At 35.7% G+C, this 19,775-nt stretch overlaps 1 protein-coding gene and 1 long non-coding RNA gene across 2 annotated transcripts in view; both read left to right on the top strand.

Moving 5' to 3' along the window:
• GPR158 (G protein-coupled receptor 158) overlaps positions 1 to 17,755 on the top strand; it is a 140,473-nt gene extending 122,718 nt beyond the window's left edge. The window contains exons 5-8 of the mRNA XM_008580240.1: positions 3,861 to 3,999; positions 9,574 to 9,679; positions 13,169 to 13,315; positions 14,161 to 17,755. Coding sequence (XP_008578462.1) covers positions 3,861 to 3,999; positions 9,574 to 9,679; positions 13,169 to 13,315; positions 14,161 to 15,636 — 1,868 coding nt within the window. The 3' untranslated portion in view covers positions 15,637 to 17,755. The remainder of the gene's footprint in view (positions 1 to 3,860; positions 4,000 to 9,573; positions 9,680 to 13,168; positions 13,316 to 14,160) is intronic.
• A 10-nt stretch (positions 17,756 to 17,765) lies between these two features.
• On the top strand, positions 17,766 to 18,768 carry LOC103596575. The gene is made up of 2 exons (XR_551056.1): positions 17,766 to 17,882; positions 17,945 to 18,768. It is a non-coding gene; the product is annotated as an uncharacterized LOC103596575 (long non-coding RNA).
• The last annotated feature ends 1,007 nt before the right edge of the window (positions 18,769 to 19,775 follow it).

Genomic DNA, 19,775 nt, shown 5'->3' with positions numbered 1-19,775 from the left:
GGGGGGGGGGGGCAATGAACGTGGGACCCGAGCCCTCGGCGGGAGCACCGCCGCGCTTCCCAAGCGGCGCACTGTAGCAGTGCGCCACCGGGCCAGCCCCTTCCACAAACTTTTTAAAGTCCCCTCATATAGTGTCACATTCACCTTCTGCATGCTTCTCTATCCAAATCTGAATAAACTGACTTCAAGACCAGCTGAATAATAACTACTTTTCTTCCTGGCCACATAGTCACTCAAAAATGTACCCTCTAATAAATGTACATGATCTAATAAAGTCACTTCTAACTAAAATTCTATCAGAAATATCCTTCTCATTGTTTTAATCAGTGTAACTCTCATAATTATTCTTATTTTAATCAAAGGAAATGCAGGTAAGCCTCCAGAGTATCAAAGCTTCTGTGTGGCAGTTGAACCCTAGAATTCTGGTATTTGAGATATTCTCAAGCATTAATGAAGTTGTTTGATTTAATACTTAACGATAACTTCTGTGCTGCCCACCATATTATTAGACTAAGAACAAAATGAGTTATCCTGGATGGATTTGTAAATGTTTTTACTTTGGCCATTTATTTCCTAAGTGGCTAGGACTTAGCAAAAAATAGAAGACATTAAAAGAATCACTTGGGAAACAAAACATAATGTTTCATCATTTATGTATTTATGCTGTGTAAAAATACTTCTTTAATGAGGCTTAGAAGTGTAAAATGTTATTAATACAAAATGCCTTTGCAACATGGCAAAGCAGGGTACCACAGTTTGAACGACATTTTCTCTTTGAAGTTACCCTCCTCTCAGCCCTTGTGGGTGGTCCGAGATTACAGAGCTAAGGCATCTTTAGTGTCAAAGGACTGATATTAATTCTCACTTCTTAGCTTGTCCCAGCCCTTTGGAAAAATTAATTGAAATTTCTTTCATTATGGCATATTAATTTTTAAAAGGCTGTGGTAGTTAACTTTTAAACCAAGTGTTATCCCTGATAGATTAAACATAAAATACTTCAGTCTTCTGAAAGCCCTATTTGGATCTTTAAATATAAATGCAATTCCCTTTTTAACTACACTCATGCCTCTCATTGAAATTATTTAACGCCAGAAATTATTTTGTAAAGTAGAGCACAACACATATTTCAACTCCTACATAATAACACTGCAAAATTTGCTAACATCTGCATATTTTCTTTACTAATTGCAGTGTTAGTCTGAAGTTAATTATATGAAACGGAATTTTTTCTGAAGCACAACTTTTATATATCACATTTACTTTAATTGGCGCTTTGAATAATTGTTTTTTAGCTGAAGCATATTGTTTGATGTTGCTAATGAAATGATTTTAATGTTCAGCTTAGCTATTGAGAAATCTTATTTTGTCTTATATTTTTAAATGTAATTCTCCATTGTAGCATACCAATTAACCTGATAACCACTTTCCTTTTTTTGAATCTTCAGAATAACACTATATTAAAACACCGCAATAAGTGGCAGGAGATGCTATTTTTATAATGCAGCTACATCTGAATACTTCAACTGCAGCATATTTTTTGTGCTAGCATTGCTTAATAATATTTTTGCATTTACCATTCTTTTGTGCCAAACGCACTACTACACACTTAATGGTATGTCAGTAAATAGAGGTTGCCACTCTTAATAGTAATGCCAGTATGATCCTTAGATCACTTACAGACCTGTTGAAAGGAAAACTTGAGAGAAAATAAAATTTAAGAGTTTACTTGAGCAAAGAATGCTTTGTGAATCAGGAAGTACCAAAAACAAAAGAAGGTTATAGGCTTCATCACAGCAGCCTGAGCATCTAGCTTTTATAGGCGATGGAAGCAAAGTAAAGAAACTACTTGATTGGCTACAGCTAGGTGTTTCCTTATTGGGGTATGGTTTGATGGGCAGTCCCAAATTAAAGAACCAATCTGCCATTTAGCAACGATTGGCTGAAACTCGATTCAAAATTAGTTAATTACAAGGAGTGCTTCTAAGTTAAATTTCTGTTCGCTTGCATAAAGGTTACTTGAACGGAAACAATACGAGGCTAATGGCCTCTTACTTATTTGGCTTTAACAGGTCCTGCGATGTTGAATGGTGTGGTAAGGTAACAAAAAGTCAGAGTCTCTAATGATTAAAACATAAAACATATCATTTACAGTCATTCAATTCAACAAATATTTCTTAAATCTATGTGTGCTTAGGACTGTTGCTATCACCTGTGTGAGCAATGGGAGAAAAAATAATTGAAAAAGTCAATTCTTGCCCATAACTCGTTGGGGTGGTGGTGATGGTTGACTACAAAGACCCCATGAACAATTTTCTCCCAATTATATATTGTAATTACTAATAGATAATTTAAATAGATAATTAAAAACTCTATGATATTAGAGGAAGGAAAAATCAATCTTTTCAGGTGGTTTTGTGATGGAGGTGGGACTTGAACAGTGAAAACTTGGCTCAGATTTGCAAATGTGGGTAAGAAGAGATTTCCAGTGGGAGCAATAGCTTGGGCAAAGCCTCAGAAGCAAGACTGGCTACATCAGGGTTCTAGAGTAGGTCCTGACAAATTTGTTTATTCAAGAGACTTTCAATACCTAGGTCACTACCTAGGGTTTAAATGCCGATAGAAATATGCTGAAACTTAGGCAGGTAAAACACCTTGGTGTTTTGAATGAAGATCAGTGTTTCAGTATACAGCAGGGTTATATCTAGGTAAATGCATTTGATAGAATGTTTTCTACAAATTACAGCTTTCTTATTATTAATTAGATATTATCTTCCAATAAGGTCATGTCACTATGACAGATAGAACAGGTTGTAAATATTATTGGTCAAAATGAGTTAAAACAGCAATGCTCAGTTTGCAAAAAAGTCAAATGAGAAGTGTGGTAATAAGAACCATTTATTTAACAACTGTTATGTGTCAGAAACTATGTTAAGTGCTTTATATGCATTACTCGATTTGATAAGCAAATAATCCATGAAATATGTATTTTTTTATCCTCATTTTCCAGATGAAGAAACTGTGGCCAGAGTGGTTAAGAAAATTGCCTAAAATTATGCAAAGTTAGTTAGGGATAGAGCCAGGTTTAGGATTCGGACTAGTATGATCCTGAAGTCCTTATTCTCAGCTGGTACATTCTGCTTGTCTCTTCTGACTTCAGTGATCAAGCAAGGTGATTGTGAATTTTACTAAACCTTTCAGCACTCGACCAACAAAAGATAGATTTCTGTCATGGGTGAAGAAACATGTGTTTCATTTATAAAATATGCCCCTAAATGTTTAGCAACCTATGTTCTCATATTTCTGGCAATGAATATCTTTACTTATTGAACTCATGGGTGAAGAAACATGTGTTTCATTTATAAAATATGCCACTAAATGTTTAGCAACCTATGTTCTCATATTTCTGGCAATGAATATCTTTACTTATTGAACTGGGTTCAATACAATAAGAATTTAAATTTCTAGAAGCTGCATACAAACATGTGACAAGCCTTCTGTTGCCTAGATAACTTTATTGTGACCCAGATCCTCCACGAGCATCCAAACTTAGATTGGGGATGTGGAAAGTTATTTTACAATAGCTTTAGGAAAAAGCCAGGTATTAGCAAAAAAATTCTGATATTCCAAATGCTATTAACAACTACAAAGTGTACCTTTAAAAAATCTTGTATACACTGAATAAAATTTGAAAATGAATATATGGCATCTATGTTTATATGTGAATGGCACTTTCCAAGCATCTATTTCTTACTGAACTTATGTTTCTATAATAGACACAAAATGTATGCTAAAGAACTTATATTTCATTTTTTCTTTACTTGTAAAACTAATGGAAAATTGTTTGTTTGTTCTTCTCACAGCTGAATTTTTATTCCTCTTGTGGGGTGTTTATCTCTGCTATGCAGTGCGGACAGTCCCGTCAGCATTTCATGAGCCACGCTATATGGCTGTTGCAGTTCACAATGAGCTCATTATCTCTGCTATATTCCATACAATTAGGCAAGTGTTCTGTAGAACTAGTAAATAACTTTTATTTTTCTGATGTGTCACCATTTAATTTATATAGTAAAATTGGATAGGATGCATAATGGAAAAATTTAGGAAGGATGATTTTTATAAGCTTTTATAAGTTGATTAATTTCTTTTTTTCTAAACTCTGTTATTCTTAGTTCCTTTCAATGTGTTATTTATTGCCTTCATTTATTGTGAAGGTTAACTCAATGTTATTGTGTTATGTTAAAGCACTTATGGGAATGTATTAAAGGGGGTTGGGGGAGAGATTTTGTCCCTAATCCCTTTGAGAGCAATGATGTGAAAAACTCCAAGCTAGTATAATATCAGTTTTGACAACATCCCATTTTAGCAATGAATTTCTGGGGTAGGAATCTGTAACCTGGCCCTCTGCTTTGTGATTATCTCATGTATCTCTACAGCAGAGTACAAAGGAGGAAGAGAGTGACACACAGTGAAGTGAACAAAAAGAAGCATGTGTGACTTATCATCCAAGATTTCTATGAAAATGAAATAAAAATCTGAGGGTAGAACTAAAAAAAGAATTCTATTGTTTGAAAAGCAACAAACAGCGATGACAGTATATATTGTTGAATATAATAATTCTGATTTGAGCATCACATATTGCATATTGCACACGAGTATTGATATTCAACTCTGTACGCCACAGATATATACAACCAACTTTGTTTCAATAAAAAAAAATAAAATAATAAAATTAAGGAAAAGAAAAGCAACAAAAAAAAATGTCATTCAATTGCTGGAGATATCTGCAAGTTAGGACACACTTAAAAATGTAATTAAAATTTTGAATATTTATTTGTTACCTTCAATGGAAAGAGGGGATCCCTTTTCTCTGGCTTCAATCCTTTGTTAGTATTCAGACTTCCCTGGAGACCAATAAGAATGGGTGTTGGGGAGGTTGTGGGAAACTGTGAACCTGTGGAAGTTTTGCAGGATGTTTATCATCTCTCACTTTAGTTAGAAGTCAGAAAATGCTATCTTGTAACTTTAGGAATAGATGATGCCAGACAGCAGTTGGGCCTTAGGTACAGCCTACACTTTTCAAACTTTTAAGTAAGAAAAGGCAGTATCTATGGTCTGGAGCCTCGGATGCTCCATCAAGGGGCCAGGAATCAAGGGAACTAGCCTCTTAGCTTTGTCTTCTTCTCCCTCAAGAGAAGAAAGAGAAAAGAGAAAAAGAGATTAGAAGAGGGAGGAAAGATGAGAATGGAAATATGAGATTACAAATAAGCAACGGGAGGAATGCTTTTTTAATTCTACTCAACTAAAGTTCCAGGATCTGAGAGAAGGATGCCCTCGGTGCAAAATGTAGTGAGCACCAGAGGACACTGTCACAGTACCAGAGCTCCGGCAGCCTTTACATTTCTCCCAGACTATCTTCCAAGAAGAGCTACCTTTTTTGTTGTTTGTTTCCAGAAAATCAAGCATTTATGTTTCAAGATCTAACAAATATGTTCTCTACTACCAGTTACAAGTTACATTTTATATTAACAAACCAACTAGAGTTACAAACTTGTGAGAAGACTGTTACAGACGAGTTTAAATGTTTTCTACTGTCAGAATGTGACTCCATGATGCAAAGGGTTCCCTACTTTTGCCCTACGATAAGCTGCTAGACCTCTTTGATGCAAATTAATCGCCCAAGTAACTAAATCTGTTCAAAGCAGTTCCAACTCTTTAGAAAAATCATAAAATAATAAAGAAAAATATTAACTTTCTAATCAAACCACCCAAAGATAACCACTAATATATTAGTGTATCACTTACAGATGTTTTTATGTGTGTGTATGTTTCTGATACATCACATTTTATAACTTCCTTTTGGTAGTGTCACAGTGCAAATTAGCATGCTCAAAATCTTCCTGTAAGGAGACCTACTTAACTATGTTTAACCAGCATTTTCCAAACTTATTTGACCATGGAATCCCCCCAACCGTCAATTGACATCTGATAGCAGCCATCCCTTAGTACTGAGACAAGGTGATGGGAGATATATTTTAAACACTGATTGAAAACAGCTTTCCTACTTTGCTTTAAGTCTTTCATACAGAGACCCAAAGAACCCATCACTCCAGCAAGGAGAATTATATGAATAGGAACTGAGTTCAAGTAGACACACGCTCTGATTAATTAACTCACAGGATCAATTTTCTTCCATACAACTGTGTGGAGCCTATCCATTTTGCACAGGGAGGAATTCCAGTGGTAGCAAAGCGATGCAGGGAGAGTAGCGAGCTTTGGTAGACATTGATGTTTGCTAAGCAAGCCTAAATAAACCTGAATAAGAAGCCATACATTTTAAGTTCCAGGTTTGGCCTATTTTTCTACCTAGATCAGATTGGATCAAATTGTGGTATATTGGCTTTAAAGAAGTATAAAATTTACTAGCTACTTTCTCTTGGAAATTAAACTTGTATGGCCATAGAGTACCAAGGAATGGAACTATAGCTTAACACAGTAAATCTGCAGAATGGTGATTTTGGGGTGATAGGTAGGGAGCAAGTAATAGGCAATAATACTTAAAGAAATCAAGTATGCACAATGTCTTATTTACTCATGAACTAAATTCATACATGCTATGGTTCCAATATTTATAAAGTCCAGTAATAAGAAGCAATAACATAATTTAAATCAGCTGGATTCAACTTGGTAATTTTTCCCTCGAATGAGATATTAAATAAGGCTGCCAACATCAGAAAAGATATTTTCTAGCAATTTGGAATATGTGTTCCTTATTGTCTACTTAAACTATAAAATTATATGATAATTTAAATCAGCTGGATTCAACTTGGTAATTTTTCCCTCGAATGAGATATTAAATAAGGCTGCCAACATCAGAAAAAATATTTTCTAGCAATTTGGAATATGTGTTCCTTATTGTCTACTTAAACTATAAAATTATATGTGTTTATGTATATATGCACGTATATAAACATATATATATAACTATGACTATGTGTTGTATATGGATTTACCTTCATTCTAACCAAAACATCAGGTTGCACAAAAATAACTAATATCAAAGGATTAAGTCTAGAAGGGTAAAAAATGCAGAAGGCATTTTTCTCAGCCTGTTCTAATCTTTTCCTTATTTTTAGTGCTAAGCATAAAACAAACCTTCGGAAAGTGCAAGACTTTAAAAAGTTTGCTTCATATTTAACCTTAAGTTTCAAATACTTTTATGCTCCTGGCTTTTTGACCTATTTTTAAAAAGTTGACATACTCTTAAAACATGAAGCTTTTAGGGAGGGAAAGAGGTTGGGACCAGAAAATGAAGCTTTTAAACTGTTGCAAAACCCAGTATTTCTCAAGATATTTCTAAGTCAGAACTGTAACCTAAAAGACCTGGCAGTAATTTAAAGCCGATCAATTTGAAGGTTATTGATGTCAGTGTATTTCAAAGTTACTTATTTGGAAGATTCACTAATTTAATTTGAAATATATGCAGCCATTCTTCTTTCTAGATATTGTCATGCTGCCTTAAAGTTCATGCATGTTGGCATTTAAGATAGGAATTCCCAGTACATGAGGATGCTTTTAGACTGTAAATCCATCTCCTTTGATGTAACTTTCCACTCCAATACTGGCAATGACCCTCAACAGATTGAGATTGTATTATTTTTCAGTGTACATTATATATTGCTTATATGCTTCACAGGCTGTAGCTTATAACTGAGTATGTGCATGTGTGTGTTTGTGACATGTTGCATTTTATAACTTCCTTTTGGGAGTGTCACAGTGCAAATTCTATTACAATGGTAATAGTGATTCTATTACGATGCTTAAAAAACAAATCTCACCTGACCCAGGAAAACAGACTATGTCAAAAGTATCTCATCCCTGAGCAAAGTAAATATTCAGTTATATTCAAGGCATGTGTGAGGCCTCTTTTCTCACAAAGGAGTTAGAGAAGATGGTAATCCAGAAAATCCTTTTTAATGATATGTGAACTACCATAAGTGTTCTGCACGCCTAGGTATGTTACAAGTCTGTTTTGTTTACGTCTCCAAACACAGGGGAAAATACTCTCCATTTTGGATAACTCTTGAGCTTGCATTCTAGCTTGAGGTATTTGGAGGAGAAGGGTGGAGGTAAAAATAAGAAAAAATCCCCTCGATGGCAATTTTGTTTTAAATATTAATATATTAATNCTCACAAAGGAGTTAGAGAAGATGGTAATCCAGAAAATCCTTTTTAATGATATGTGAACTATCATAAGTGTTCTGCACGCCTAGGTATGTTACAAGTCTGTTTTGTTTCCGTCTCCAAACACAGGGGAAAATACTCTCCATTTTGGATAACTCTTGAGCTTGCATTCTAGCCCATAAGTGTTCTGCACGCCTAGGTATGTTACAAGTCTGTTTTGTTTACGTCTCCAAACACAGGGGAAAATACTCTCCATTTTGGATAACTCTTGAGCTTGCATTCTAGCTTGAGGTATTTGGAGGAGAAGGGTGGAGGTAAAAATAAGAAAAAAATCCCCTCGATGGCAATTTTGTTTTAAATATTAATATATTAATTTATGTAGTAAATTTGTCATGAATGCAGTATAATACAGATTTAAAAAATAGTTTCTTCCCTTTTTAGCCATTCATATATGTTTGTTTAGTGACTATGATATTATAAGCATTTTCTTAGGATGTTAACTTTTCAAATTTGATGAAACAAGTCATCATTGAAACAAAAATATCATTGAAACAAAATTCTGATTCTCTAGTTCCAAAAGCAGTAAAATCTCATATTTAGCTTTCATGGATAAACAATGGATGGGAAAAAAACTAAAAGAAGGATATAACTGCAAAAAGACCTATATAAAAGCAACTTCTGATATCTGTATGAGGATGAGTTCTTAAAACAAGAGCTTTGGTTTGTACATGGACCTACTGATTAACAAAAATATTCCAAAATTACTAGAGTAGACCTCAGTACTGGATTTCTCCACATCATGTTTCCTGCAAGGCCATTCTGGAACTCAATTTTATAAATTCCTCAGTAAAATAAGATTTTAAATACTACATTTTAAATTATTTAAGACGCTTTAATAATTAAGAACAATTTTTATTTTAAAGGTGCATTTTACAAACCATTAGTATATTCGTTATATCCATTACATCATTTACCATTTAAACCTCTGGGATTATTCACCAAGACAGATAATTACCCACTTTTTCTCTTATTTCTAATTAATGTTCTTAAATAAAGAATATTAGAATCAAGAGTTATTTGGATGTGTCCTATAACTCAAATTTGCCCAAAACCACCAGTTTGTAACCTGCTCTTCTCAAAATTATAGTCTTAGAAATTATTATGCTATCTTTCTTGCTACTGATAGTCCAAAAAAATAAATAATAAAATGCTCATATGTATCCAGTTAAGGTTATTTAGACCTTTATTTTTCTTTTATGAAAATATATGTCATAGATACAGCAATATGATTTCTTTTTTCAAATACTCTGAGGAAAAGAGTTTCCAGGTATCCTAGTGTTTTAAGTAGAAATCTTAATCATGGATTGTTGACTCATTGAATTCTCATTTCAGGTTTGTTCTTGCCTCAAGACTTCAGTCTGATTGGATGTTGATGCTGTATTTTGCACATACTCATTTGACTGTGACAGTCACCATCGGGTTGCTTTTAATTCCAAAGGTATTCTTCTAACATTACTTTTTTTCTTCCAAAACAATTATTTTAAATGAGCATGGAGTCATTTCTCCTTTTAAAATATTTGGCGACATAGACAAAAGGAGGTGTGGAAATCTGCTTGGCACTACAAGATTTTAAGGCTCCCTCCTTAGGGAGTATCTGAAACATATTAAATAATTTTTTAATAATTTATGTTTAAAAACCCAGCATTTGTTTCAGTCCTTTTCTAGACATTTTGATGTCTATTTATGTTTTAATTATCATGGGTTCAAGGTGGCTTTCTTTGCAGCTCTAATATCAAGATCATTTTTTGAAAGAACCATCCTATTCTGATACTCCTGGTTTGGATTTACATTGCAAAATTCTTATGTTTAAAACATTCAGAGAATTTTTATGTAAACATAAATAAATAATTCTACTATGTATAGAAGAATCTCAATAATGACACATTCTAACACAGACTTAAACAGGCAGCATAATGAAGTGGGGAAAATCTGGGCCAGGACTCAGAATACAAGGATTCTGAACTCATGCTCTGCCACAAACTAGTTGTGTAACTTAACTTTAACCAAAACTTTGATCTCTGGGTTTAATTTTCCTTGTCTATGACATTGTAGCAGTAAGACTGCTTGGAATAAAATAAAATATCAGAGTTTTGTGGAAAAAAACACATTGTGCAAATTATAACATTATCATTATTTTCCTCTTTTACATAGAAAGAAACATGATATTAGAACACTAAACAGATGCTTCTTGACTTACAATGAGGTTATGTCCAGATAAACCCATCATATTGAAACTGTCATACATTGAAAGTACATTTAATACACCTAACTTATGGAATGTCATAGCTTAGCCTAGCCTGCCTTAAACATCCTCAGAACATTTACATTAGCCTACAGTTGGGCAAACCCATCTAACATGAAGCATATTTTATGGTAAAGTGTTGACTATCTCATGTAATTTATTATATACTGTACTGAAAGTGAAAAACAGAACGGTTGTATGGGAGGTATGCCATACACCATCTGTAAAGTCAAAAAATTGTAAGCTGAGCCATCCTTAAGTCGCGGACCATCTGTGTCAGTGCCACACAATATAATGATAGCAAAGCTAAAACCAGAATTGTGATTTGTTGTCTTTTACTCCAGGCCTTATCACAACTCTCACAGTTAACCAAAACATTGAGATTCAGCCTGATTGAAAAAGCCAAATGGTTATAAATGGAGAAAAATACTTATTTTGTTCCCTACTTGAATTACATCAACTAGCCACAATTTTCATAGACTAGTCTTTTACTGCAGTTTATCTTAACTACTATAATGCTTTGCATAATATGATTACACATTTATTAGCTGGATGTATACTTAGACTATGTATTCATTCAGTAAATTGTTATTGAGTTCCAAAGAGAGTTGAAACATATGTTCATACAAAAACCGTGTACATAAATGTTCATAGCAGCATTAATTGTAACACCTAAAAAGTAGAAACAACCCAAATGTTTGTTCATCAACTTATAAATGTATAAACAAAATGTGATATATTTGTACAATGGAATATTATTTGTCAATAAAAAGGAATGAAGTACTGATACATGCTACAGCATAGACATACCTTAAAATCATTATGTCAGATGAAAAAGATTTCATTTATATGAGATGTCCAGATTAGCAAATCTATAGATACAGAAAGTGGATTGGCAGGAGCCACGGGTGGGGAGAATGAAAAATAGAAGTGACTGCTTAATGGGATCAAGAATTCTTTTGGGGGTGATGAAAATATTCTGGAATTAAATAATGGTGATGTCTGCACTACCTCAAGAATATACTAACAAACACTGAATTGTACACTTTAAAATTGTAAATTTTATAGTATGTGAATTATATCTCAATAAAAAGATATTTAACAATATTTTTGAGGAGCTTTACTAGGCACTGTTCTCTATCCTTAGAATAAGAATAAAGAACAGATAAAAATCTGCGCGCTCATGGTACTTATATTCTGAAGACAGGAAGGGGGAAACAGACAAGATAAGTAAACAAGATGAATATTTAAAAGAGTAGCTTAGATAGAGATAAGTGCTAGGGAGAAATAATAAAGTAGGAAATGAACAATATCTGACAAATGACTCTGTTTCTTAAAATCATGATTGTCTCCAAGACTGCTCAAGACAAAGAATTTCATTCTTATAAATAACCTCCAGGTGGTTTAACTAGTATCGTGAAAGATTTTGGAGGGCAGGGAGTCTACCATATTTACAATTTGTGGCCTTAAGTTCATGGTACTTTTGTGTCTCACAAACATAGGTCGAAGAGCGAAGGAAAGGTTCATAGTTTCTGTGGGTTTCTCAATCGGTCCCAATTACAAAACATTTATTGTTACTGAAATAGAGAATTGCAGTTTCATATGTTATCTCATATACATGTTCACCTGGCTAACTGAGCATTTTAATAAAAGGAGACATTAAAATATCTCTGTATGACCAAAGAGTGATCTATTAATTTTTCAAAGGAATATTTGACCTAATGACAATCAAGGAGAAGAGAATGCATGTCCTCTAAGCTGTTCTCTCAATTTTCATAGGACAACCACTTGGTTTACATAGTGTGTAAAGTGTGGCTCAATTGTTTTGATTCTCCTTCCTACTTTCTGTCATTTACCCAATTCACTCTTTCTGACTTCTCCACTTAAAGAAGGATAGAGATAGAAAGAATACATGAAACTGAAAAATATTAAAAGACCACATGAAAGTAATCAAAATATAGCAAAATGTGATGAAGGAGGAACTTGAAAAAAATGATGAGCTTGAGGAAAAATCTGTAATTGTGGTGAATCTTTCAATTTAAACTTAGATACCGTGTAGCCCAGAGCTCTTTAGGCTGAAAGGGCACTGTGCTCCAGAGAAGTTCCATGTCATGTTTAAGATCTCACTGATGACAGAGTTGAGACTGGAATTCAGAGCTCCTGTGCATTGAGTTTTGATAGTACACTGAAAGTCACATTGCTGTCACTAGAGCCAGTTGTGTCCATAGGTGAAATATATCCTCACCCATGTGAAGCAAAATTACAAACAAAATTTTGAGACCACACTGCTCAAAAATTTTTTCATCCAACTGCCAATGGGCCTAAACTGATCCTCTTAGAGAACGTACCTTCAAATTCTACTTATTTTCATTTTCAAAATGCAAATACATCACAGAAGATGAGTGATGAAAGTTAACATTGAGAGCCCAGAGAAGAGATGAGGGTAAAAATTGGAGTCAAAGAGAGGACCAAGTGCTATATTGCCTCACGAGGAGCTCCAGCAAGTAATATGGAAAGCAAAACACAAGTATAGCAGCAACTCTTTGGAAAGAGTTTAGTGAAGAGTTTAGTGAATGAATTCATCACATTGAAGAAATGATATTAACATTAGAACCTTTAGAAAATTATTGCACTATGTCTTACAGTGGGCTAATGTTTACAGCTCATATTGAATATCTCTTGCAGTTTTCACATTCAAGCAATAACCCACGAGATGATATTGCTACAGAAGCATATGAAGATGAGCTAGACATGGGTAGATCTGGATCCTACCTGAACAGCAGTATTAATTCAGCCTGGAGTGAGCACAGCTTGGATCCAGAGGACATCCGGGTAATGCCAGTATTTTCTTTTCTATTTCGGATTAGACCCATTTATACAGGCAAGCATGTATGGGTTGGGGTGTGTGTGTGTGTGTGTGTGTATGCGTGTGTATGTGTATGCACATGAGTGCTCACATGCGTGAGAGAGAATGTATGTCTGAATATGAACTGAACACATTAAATTAACCCAGAGTTAACTCAGTTCTAACAAGTATAATCATGCATAAATTAGAAAGCACAGACTATTTCAACTCATAAAGCCTGGCCAACCTTGATAGTCTTAACTGGTTTATTGGCAGCCATAATGATGAACTGATTATACATGTTCCATAATGCATGTTTATGACATCTTGCTGATGGAAAGTTAGGATAGATCCGTGAGCAGAGAACCTGGATTATTTAAAATAATCTATGGCAACCTATCAGCATCTGGTGCTTTTAGCAGTCAATGGACTATTGTCCCCTAAACCTAATCTAACATCAGACATAACTTTATCAGTGCCACATGGTCCTTCCAATACTATTCAGGGATATGGTTCATCAGTAGACAATATGCTATGTTTTGTTATGGTCCAGGCTCAGTCTAGTCCACACAACTTGAAAGTTCAAAGTGCTTGCTCCAGGAAGCGAGGGTGGCATGCATGAGCTCATCTCTCGAAGTTCAAATTGCAAGTGAAACAAAACACACAATAATCAGAAAGTCGAAATGAGGAGAAAATTAATGAGTACAGAGGTCAGGAAAAGCTGTAGAGCAATTGCCCAAAAGGACTCAAGCCTACTGAATTCAAACACTATTTAGTGATATTATCTAGCACTAAATTCTATACCTCTTTGAATTTGCTCTTGTTCTGGCAGGATGAGCTAAAGAAACTCTATGCCCAGTTGGAAATATATAAAAGGAAGAAGATGATCACAAATAATCCCCACCTCCAGAAAAAGCGGTGCTCAAAGAAAGGCTTGGGCCGTTCCATCATGAGGCGCATTACCGAAATCCCGGAGACGGTCAGCAGGCAGTGTTCCAAAGAGGACAAGGACATGGCAGACCATGGCACGGCCAGAGGCACGGCCCTCGTCAGGAAGAACACACCGGAGTCTTCAGGCAACACCGGGAGACCCAAGGAGGAATCCCTGAAAAACCGAGTCTTCTCACTCAAGAAATCCCACAGCACTTATGACCATGTGAGAGACCAAATGGAACAGTCCAGGAGCCTACCAATGGAAAGCCAGGAAGAGGAGGCTACAGAAAATTCCACACTGGAATCTCTGTCGGGTAAAAAACTAACACAAAAACTCAAAGAAGACAGCGAGCCTGAGTCCACGGAGTCAGTGCCTTTGGTGTGTAAGTCAGCGAGCGCTCACAACCTCAGCTCAGAGAAGAAGCCTGGGCACCCACGAACATCTATGTTACAAAAGTCTCTCAGTGTCATAGCAAGTGCCAAGGAGAAGACACTTGGATTAGCTGGGAAAACCCAAACATCAGGCACAGAGGAACGTGCTAAATCCCAGAAACCTCTACCAAAAGACAAAGAGGCAAACAGAAAATACTCAAATTCAGATAACACAGAGACTACAGATTCTGCCCCCCAAAACTCCAATCATTTGGAGGAGCCAAGAAAGCCTCAGAAACCTGGGATTATGAAGCAACAAAGGGTCAACCCCCCCACTGCCAATTCTGACCTGAGCCCCAGCACCACCCAGATGAAGGATAACTTTGACATTGGGGAAGTGTGCCCTTGGGAAATTTATGACCTGACCCCTGATCCTGTGCCTTCAGAATCAAAGGTTCAAAAACATGTATCTATTGCTGCTTCTGAAATGGAGAAAAACCCAACTTTTTCCTTAAAGGAGAAACCTCACTACAAGCCTAAGGCAGCTGAAGTATGTCAGCAATCCAATCAGAAGAGCATAAATAAGGCTGAAGTATGCCCTTGGGAGAGCCAAGGACAGTCTGTTTTTGAAGATGAGAAGCATTTGATTTCCAAGACTCCAATTCTCCCAGGGAGAGCTAAAGAAGAGAATAGAAGTCAGCGTCCTGCAGCCAATGTGTGTGCCGGGCAATATGAAGAACTGCCCCCCAAAGTTGTAGCATCAAAAGCAGAGAATGAAAATCTCAACCAAATAGGAGACCAGGAAAAAAAGGCATCTTTCTCTGAGGAAAATGTACCTGGCTCCTATAACTCAAGTAATAACTTCCAGCAACCACTAACATCACGAGCTGAGGTGTGTCCTTGGGAGTTTGAGACCCCAGATCAACCAAATGCTGAAAGAAGTGTAGCTTTACCTTCCTCTTCTGCTTTCAGTGCAAATAAGATAGGAGGGCCTCGAAAATAAGAGGTCTGGGATACTTTTAAAGTGTAGCATCCTCAAGAAGGAAAGAAGGTGGAAAGCCTAAATTCAATATGACAGAATATATAAGAATCAAAAATCCCCAAAGAGTATTTGTCCATCAAGGGAAATATGATGGATAGTGAGGTAAGGTCAAAGGCATGGATGGAAAAAGACTAGGAAGGCGGGAACAACAGCATCATTATGGAGAAGTCACTTTGGCCAAGGAAAGTCATTCCCCTGATAACCCCAAGAAAATCTTTACATCTTAGCATGTTTATGCCCTCAATGTCTTCCCCTGATCAATATTTACCTGTAGGACTTTGAAGATCCTAAGCAAGGCAAATCAGGAGACACAGAAGGCGTATTAGATTTTGCTAAGAAGAAAAGGTATGGATATATATGTCAAATTCTAAGCAGCTGACTGACAGTAACTTTACCTATTTAACCTTGATAGCACTGCTAACTTAATGCATCCCCAAAATACCTTTTATATTAATGATTGCTCTCATTTTCTTATAAATGTATGTTTCAGTATGTTGTTGTGTCTCATATCCAAGCATTCCAGGTTGTATAACTTTTGCAAATAACTTTGAAATTGTGTGACACAACACATTTATGCAATCTGCAGCTACTCAATTAGTATTGCAACTTACAGAATACCTGCTGTCTATCAACTTTAGTTGATTCTTGAAGTACAGTAAGCTTTTTCTGGCTTGGGAAGCCATAACTGTTATGATAAAAATTTTAGTTTTGGCTGTGGTTTATATATTGTGAATTTGGATTTGACTCTATTGTTTCACATCGTAGTTTGTTATACTGTCTCAATCAGGGGTTTTTATACAAGTTGAGTTACTTGTTTTGCACTTCTTTTTAGGACTCAGAAGCTTTATTAATATTGGAGATCAAGTGGTCCTACTTAGTCATATGTCTCAATAAGGACAACTTATCCATTGTTTGTTCAAAGTTAGAGTTAGATAACACCTTCATTCCAATTAATTGTCCCTTTTAACTCTTTCAGTATTTCATACTTAGCAGCGTTTCCTAAGGAAGAAGCTAAGAGTGAGAAAAATATACTGTGCATTATTGTTACCATTGGAAAGGGAAGACTCTAGGAATGATGTGAGATTTATAGCAGTACTACAGAATCAGGAAAGTTGCCTTTCACAGCAAAGACAGAAAGGTAGCTCCTGATAGCACTTTCAAGGGATTATTTTTATAAAAAGAAAAATTGCAATAGCATCAAGATCATTGTATGGATATATTTTTATTATGCATACTGAAAATATAATATTTTAAATTACCTTAACCTATTTATCCTCATAAATTCTTATTCATTGCTTCAGCTAGTGGTAGAACTTGCTGGGCTCAGATCCCAAAGAGGTTTTATAACCTGATTTATTCAAAGCCTATAAGGTGCTGTGGGCTTTTCATTCTCCCAAGCACTTGAAAACTTACACAAAAATTGCCAGTGCAAGCCACCTAGCTCAAAATATAAAGTATAAGATTTATTTGCAAGGCAAAACAGCCCCTAACGCATATTTTATAAAACTTCTTGCATTCCACACTGATCTCTTGGCATGAAAATCCTAAGCTGCTGATTTAGCCCTACTGATGTGATCAATGCAGTGAGATTCCAAAGCTCAGTCTCACTTTATTTAAAGATGAATCACTTAAAAATAGAAGCCAGCCTTTCCTGTCTTTCACGCTAAACACTGAAGTATCAACTGCTTGTTTTGCCAGGGCATTTCCAGCCTAAATAAATTTTTCATTTCATGAGCAGCAAAGAGAACATGCTAGGAGGATAAAAGATGAGAAAAGGGAATCAGAAGGTGGATAACGGGCTGTTCTTAGAGAATATTATTCTCAGTGGAAGGTAAAAACAGAATTCTCTGTATTTATCATCACAGTTTTCTCAGTGATTTTTTTATTCAGGAGTAAGCGAGCACTTTGCAAAACTGCACACAAATCTCCCTCACCCATTGGCTTATTTTATGCATTACTCAGGTTGGTGGGGTAGGTTTGGAGAGACAGAAATTCTATTTTTGTGTGTTTCCTTCATTTTATTTTTCTTTTATCCCTTCCTATAGTCAAGGCCTATCTACTTGGTGACCTACTTTAAGGTTGAATTACTCAGGTTGGTGGGGTAGGTTTGGAGAGACAGAAATTCTATTTTTGTGTGTTTCCTTCATTTTTTTTTCTTTTATCCCTTCCTATAGTCAAGGCCTATCTACTTGGTGACCTACTTTAAGGTTGNTTTTTCTTTTATCCCTTCCTATAGTCAAGGCCTATCTACTTGGTGACCTACTTTAAGGTTGAATTTGGCTTGGTGTCTCTAGACCCACATGCTTGTTCATTTATGTCTGAGATCTGTTAGCACTTTTTGAGAAATAGTGGTCAAGTGTCATTGACTTTCTATTGCACTTGAGGATGATCCTGCTAGAGACGTGGCTTAAAGAAGACTTGCCAAATTATATCTTAATGACATTCTGGAGTCCGTAGATTATTCTCCACCAGCATAAATCAGTAAGAATGCCTAGGGTCTTTCCTAGAGTTTCATTGCCATTAGTTACCACCAAGAGAAGTTTAAATCTACAATCCTTGAGGTTATTTTCCCAAATCAATAACAATAGGAAAGTGAAGAAACACTATTAAGGTCACAAACATTTGCTAGGTTGTCCTTCTCAGTGCATGTGCAGGCTGCATCCTATCCTTGTTTTTAAGCCAGAGTTTATAAATAAGTAGATTTATACCAATCTTAATAGAACTGTATATTTTATGCAAGAATTAAATGCTTTACCACATGAATTATAACTCAACCCGTCGTAAACTTTGGTGGCAATATGGATTTGAAACTCGACAGTTCTCTTGTATTTGCTTCCTAGGTTTCTGCATGCGAGTGATGACAGGTAGGACTGAAAAAAACACTGCCTTTTGACTTCTAGCATTTAGCAACTGAGAGTTGTAGAGTCAATAAAGCTGTTAAGTCTCTTCACTTAATCTGTGGTTCTTCTGAAGCTATTATCTGAAACCTACAGCATCCCATCATGAAATATTTGGTAAATTTATGTTGTGACGTGTTGCAGCATGTAAATAATTATAACTTCTCTGCAATAAAACATATTTATATGAAACTGATTTGTGGTGTTTTGTGTGTTTATCAAAAATTGAACTTATTTTGTCTAGCCAATTTTCAAAGGAATTCCATATAGATCTTTGATTTTGGTACCCTTAAACACATACATCCTCATGTTGTATGGTTAGCCAAATGTGGCATCAAGTATACAGGTGATCGTTTGAAGCCAATAAAACTTATTAGGACCAGTGGTTTTGAATTGAGGAAGCTCTGCCCAAATGGAAACTAAACTAGCTATCTTTTTCGTTTATTCAATACACATACCAGGCAATCTACTAAACAATAATGATATGAAGATAAACAAGACCTCCAAGTACACTCAGGCCCATAAGAGTATCCAGTTACTGGTATGATAATCCACAGAGGAGCATAACTAAATCAAAGAGTCAGGGAAGACTTGGTAGAGAGTTCACACTCACCAGGCCGAAATTCTGCACAGGCATTAAGTATGAAAGAGAAAGAGTAACAGCTGGAAAGGTAACTGCACAGGCTTGCATGCTATGCTTCGGGTTAACTATATGGCTTTATCCTGTAGTACTGGGACCTACCAAAAATCTTTAAACCAGGGCGTGATCATGTCATATGTTAGAAGGATCATTTGGTAGCAGTCCAGAAATGGACTGAAGTGGGAAGAGACTAGAGGCAGTTAGACCAGTTAGACTAGTGTGAGAGTCACTGTAAGGAAAGACTATTGTTTATTTCACCAAAATAACATCTTCAAATGGGTTATTGCTTTGTTATACTCATGCAAAGTAAGAAAAATTAGAGTAATCACATAACTATGTCAAATATCAATGTTCCGTCTAAGTCTGTTGACATTTTGGCTAATTTCAAAAGCTTTAAAAGCCCTCTTTGAAGACCTGTAAACTTCGTGTCACTTGCTCATGAGAAAAGCTGTAGAAGAGGATCCCAGGTTCATGTCGTAGGAAACCTAGATAGTAAACTGGGCTGGGAAAGAAAGGAGTTTGTTTGCTGCAGGATGGATGTAAATTCCTATCTGAAAGTGGTG

Source organism: Galeopterus variegatus, unplaced genomic scaffold (assembly GCF_000696425.1).
Source record: "Galeopterus variegatus unplaced genomic scaffold, G_variegatus-3.0.2 Scaffold2045, whole genome shotgun sequence".
In the NCBI taxonomy this organism is placed as follows: domain Eukaryota; kingdom Metazoa; phylum Chordata; class Mammalia; order Dermoptera; family Cynocephalidae; genus Galeopterus; species Galeopterus variegatus.
The sequence above is the reverse complement of the archived record's forward strand: the minus strand, read 5'-3'. Positions and strand labels throughout refer to the sequence as shown.